The 3,735-nt window shown below is 55.0% G+C and overlaps 2 protein-coding genes across 2 annotated transcripts in view, besides 1 other annotated feature; both read left to right on the forward strand.

Moving 5' to 3' along the window:
- Tco025E_09126 (uncharacterized protein) lies at positions 1-632 on the forward strand (the record flags this gene model as incomplete). Its single annotated transcript, XM_029375952.1, has 1 exon — positions 1-632. A coding segment is annotated over one exon (632 nt), but the record flags the coding sequence as incomplete, so codon positions are not given.
- An 845-nt stretch (positions 633-1,477) lies between these two features.
- Positions 1,478-1,510: a microsatellite.
- A 557-nt stretch (positions 1,511-2,067) lies between these two features.
- Tco025E_09127 (PE-PGRS family protein) overlaps positions 2,068-3,735 on the forward strand; it is a gene marked incomplete at both ends in the record, with an annotated part of 1,761 nt that continues 93 nt past the window's right edge. The window contains one exon of the mRNA XM_029375953.1: positions 2,068-3,735. This exon is cut by the window's right edge and continues 93 nt beyond it. Within this exon, the coding sequence (XP_029223939.1) occupies positions 2,068-3,735 (1,668 nt within the window).

Raw genomic sequence — 3,735 nt, forward strand, 5'->3', positions numbered from 1 at the left:
GTACATGCATCGTGGACCTCGAGGAAAAGCCGGTGAAGAGTGGAGGTGATGCGGAGAGCCTTCTGCAGGACGCGTTGAAAGCCTCGCCCAATGCGGAGGAGGCTGTTCTCCTGCAGTTGGTGGTGAAGCAGATCAAGCGTCCGAGCAGCACGACCACCGATGTGTCGCTCTCGGCGATGCAGTTGCTGTTCGTAAAGGAGCGGGGTGACTACCTGGCGGCCCTCCACGATAAGGACGCGAAGTTGCTGCCCGTCCCACTCTTCAAGGACGCCGTGGGGGGAAACAGCTGCACGCTGGTCGTCGCCGCCGTGTCGGGGGGTGATGCTGTTGGGGAGACGAACATCCTCAAGAATGTGTTGAGGCTGCGGAAGGTGAAGAATTCCCCCTCGCGCAGTGGCAATCTCACCCGCTTCGTGGAGTTCACAAAGGAGCAGGAGAGGAAGTGTGTGGCCGCGTTGGCGTTGACAAGGAGCGCCGCGGAAAAGGCGCGCTATAAACGAATAATACGGAAGATGATAGTTGTGCTGGCTGACGCACAGGAATTGATGGCCAAGCCGGAGGGGGCGAATGCAAAGATGTATCCTGTGCCCTGCATCTCTAATGGGAAGGTGTATAAGCGAGGTCAGATATAGATAGCCATGTAAGTGCGTATGTGTGTTTATGTGTGCTTTTAGTTTTTACCTGTCGATGACCGTTTGGGAGACGGCATGTAGTTACATATGCCATTAGTGTGTAGTTTCCTACCTTCGTTTTTTATGTGATTGTGATGATTGGTTTGTGGAGAGCGGTCTCGTGACATTTTATTAGTAATGCTTTTATTGTTACCATTGTTTCCCTCCACAGCGTCATTGTTGGTTAGTACGACTTCGTTTGCCGGGAGTACTGCAGGGGGGAGGGGCGCAAACGGAGCCGTGGAAGGGAAGGCTGGGGCTGGTGGAGAGAGGATGTGGCGCGGCTGGCTGTTTCTGTATGCTGGCTCAGTGGGCATTTTTGTTATGGATTGTCGTTTTTTTTTTTTGCTCAAATATCTTGATCTGAGATGTAACCGCCTGCAATGCCAGCCTCTTGGCGGAATAAGTAAGAAAAAAGGATGAACGAAAAGCGGCCTGCTAGTCTGTGTGCGTTTTTTTTCTGTATTTTTTTGTCTGTGCGTGTGCGAATTGTAATAACCGCAGCTCTGACTCCCATGCCAGTTGTATGCGGACTGCGGCGGTTTATCCTGTGGGTGTGGCGCTTCTCGCTGTGTGGGGCTTGACGCTGCAGCAGGTGGCGATTTCCCGGCCCACACCCGGCCAGCGCCGTAGTTTTGTTGGACGCCGGCGGTTTGGCTGCTGCTTTTCTGGGTGGTTTTCTCTCTTTGATGTGATCTCGCTCCCTGGCCTTTCTGCCCTGCGTTCTTGGCCTGCCTCCCCCCAAGAAGCCGCGTGCCACTCTGCTGTGGGCCCACGGCACGTATTTTGTTTGTTTATTGACGATGTTTAATTTTCATTTTATTTTATTTTATTTTTTTCTGCAAGCGCGCGGGCGAGAGGGTTGCGGCGTTGGGCCGAGTGAATGTGACGCGCACGCCAAACGCCGGAGAGGAAGCTGTGGGAGAAGGCCCCAGCACGGGAGTTACCTTACCCGCCGGTCTTCTTGTGCCGCGCCCAACGCGGCGGGTGCGAAAAACATAACAAAAAAAAGAGACAAACAAGGCGGTCAATAACGGCCAATTGTGTTACGGCGCCTATGTGGTTTCTTTTTACTCTCCCCAACTCGACGCAATCAATTTGTGTTCGGTGTTTTATAGTTCCTGCTTTTTTTTTGAATAAAAAAAAACTCATTTTGTTTCGGTTTTAAATTTCTCCGCATGCTGAATTTGGTTTTTGAGTAGTTACCGTGGCCCCCGCAACTTTTTGTTTGACGTGTGCAGGAGGCCCTGTGAGTTGTGCAGCATGCGCACCGGGGACGAGTTCTGGCTGGTGCCGGACGACTGTGTGCGCCGTCGTTATTGCTGTCGCTGTCGCCTCCCCACTCCCGCTCCGTCTTTTGCCGAAGAAAGAGATGTTAAGCCACGGAAGCAACACAATGGGCACCGAGAAGGAGCTAATAAACAGGTCTCTGCTGAAGAGGAGAGATTCCGCCGACATGAAAGGCGGCTCCGCCATCAAGCATTCGTCGGGTGGGAGGATGGATCCGCCTGAGAAAACTGGGAACGCGCCAAAAAATGGCACCCACCAACCTTCCAATTACCCACCACCCGCAAAAGAGTCTTCGTTCAGAAAGGACAGCTTCGCCATGATGCGTCGAAGCAACAATGGCAGTTTCAGGAAGTCCTCAGAAGGGGGATCCGCCCTGCCTCACCCTGCACCTGGACAGCAGAACGGTGAAGTCGTTGCGCCCAACACCATGCGCGGCAGTGGTGTGGCTCCTCAGGGAGGCATGGGCGGTGGAGGTGGAACTCTGCAACCTGAGCAGGACACTCAGCGCAATGGATCCATGTACGGTGGAATGGGACCACAAAGGGGCAGACCGTACCCTGCGGGGGGCCAGAACCCTGGACCTATGTACGGTGGGGGACCAAAGGGCCCAATGGGGGGCTCCATGTACGGTTCGCAAGTGGGTATGGGAAGCATGTACGGTATGGGAGGTCCAATGGGTGGTTCTATGTACGGTCCGCAAAGGGGCATGGGAAGCATGTACGGTATGGGAGGTCCAATGGGTGGTTCTATGTACGGTCCGCAAAGGGGCATGGGAAGCATGTACGGTATGGGAGGTCCAATGGGAAGCATGTACGGCTTCCAAAGAGGCATGGGAAGCATGTACGGTATGGGAGGCCCAATGGGAAGCATGTACGGCTTCCAAAGAGGCATGGGAAGCATGTACGGTATGGGAGGACCAATGGGGAGCATGTACGGCATGGGAAGCATGTACGGCATGGGAGGACCTATGGGCTCCATGTACGGCTTTCAACGAGGCATGGGAAGCAGGTACGGCATGGGAGGCCCAATGGGGAGCATGTACGGCATGGGAAGCATGTACGGCATGGGAGGGCCTATGGGCTCCATGTACGGCTTCCAACGAGGCATGGGAAGCATGTACGGTATGGGCTCCATGTATGGCAGCGTGGGTCTAAGTGTTATGGGTATTGGCGGTCTTTGGGCTCCTCCCGATGATTTTCAGGTGCGGAAAAAAGAAGATGCCGACCTTCCGCGTCAATCATCATCGAACCGGCTTAATGCAGCTCCTAAGCCGACGGATGTAAAAAGTGCAGCCAGCAGTTCCAAAAAGGATGAAGTCCAGTCCACGGCAAAAAGTGATGCTAAGAGTGAGACCAAGAAAGGGTTGGAGACTGCCTCGAAGCCGAAGGAAGACGAAGCCGTGAAAAAGGACAGCAAGCCCCCGACGACTGCAAGGCCGACTGAGCTCAACGACAACGTTCACTCCTTGGTGGTTGTGAGCGACACCGCCGCCTCCGCTGTCACGGAGAAGGAGACCGAGAAGAAGGTGTCAGTGAAGGACACTGACGGCAAGGTGGTCGAGTACGAGGCGGACGAGCTGCTGCGGGCGAGCAAGGCGGCCGTGGAGAACTCCGCGCTGCTGCAGGTGCTCCGACAACAGGTGGAGGCGGGCCACCACTGTGCCGTGATCCTGGCCAACGGCAAGCAGCAGGGGCCGGTGAGCCTGAGCGTTGCGCAGGCCCTCTTGAAGTCCGTCATGGCTGCGCTCAAGAAGAATGAGGAGGAGAAGGGGATC

This window comes from Trypanosoma conorhini (genome assembly GCF_003719485.1).
Source record: "Trypanosoma conorhini strain 025E chromosome Unknown Tco_14.4_contig_00988, whole genome shotgun sequence".
Lineage (NCBI taxonomy): Eukaryota > Euglenozoa > Kinetoplastea > Trypanosomatida > Trypanosomatidae > Trypanosoma > Trypanosoma conorhini.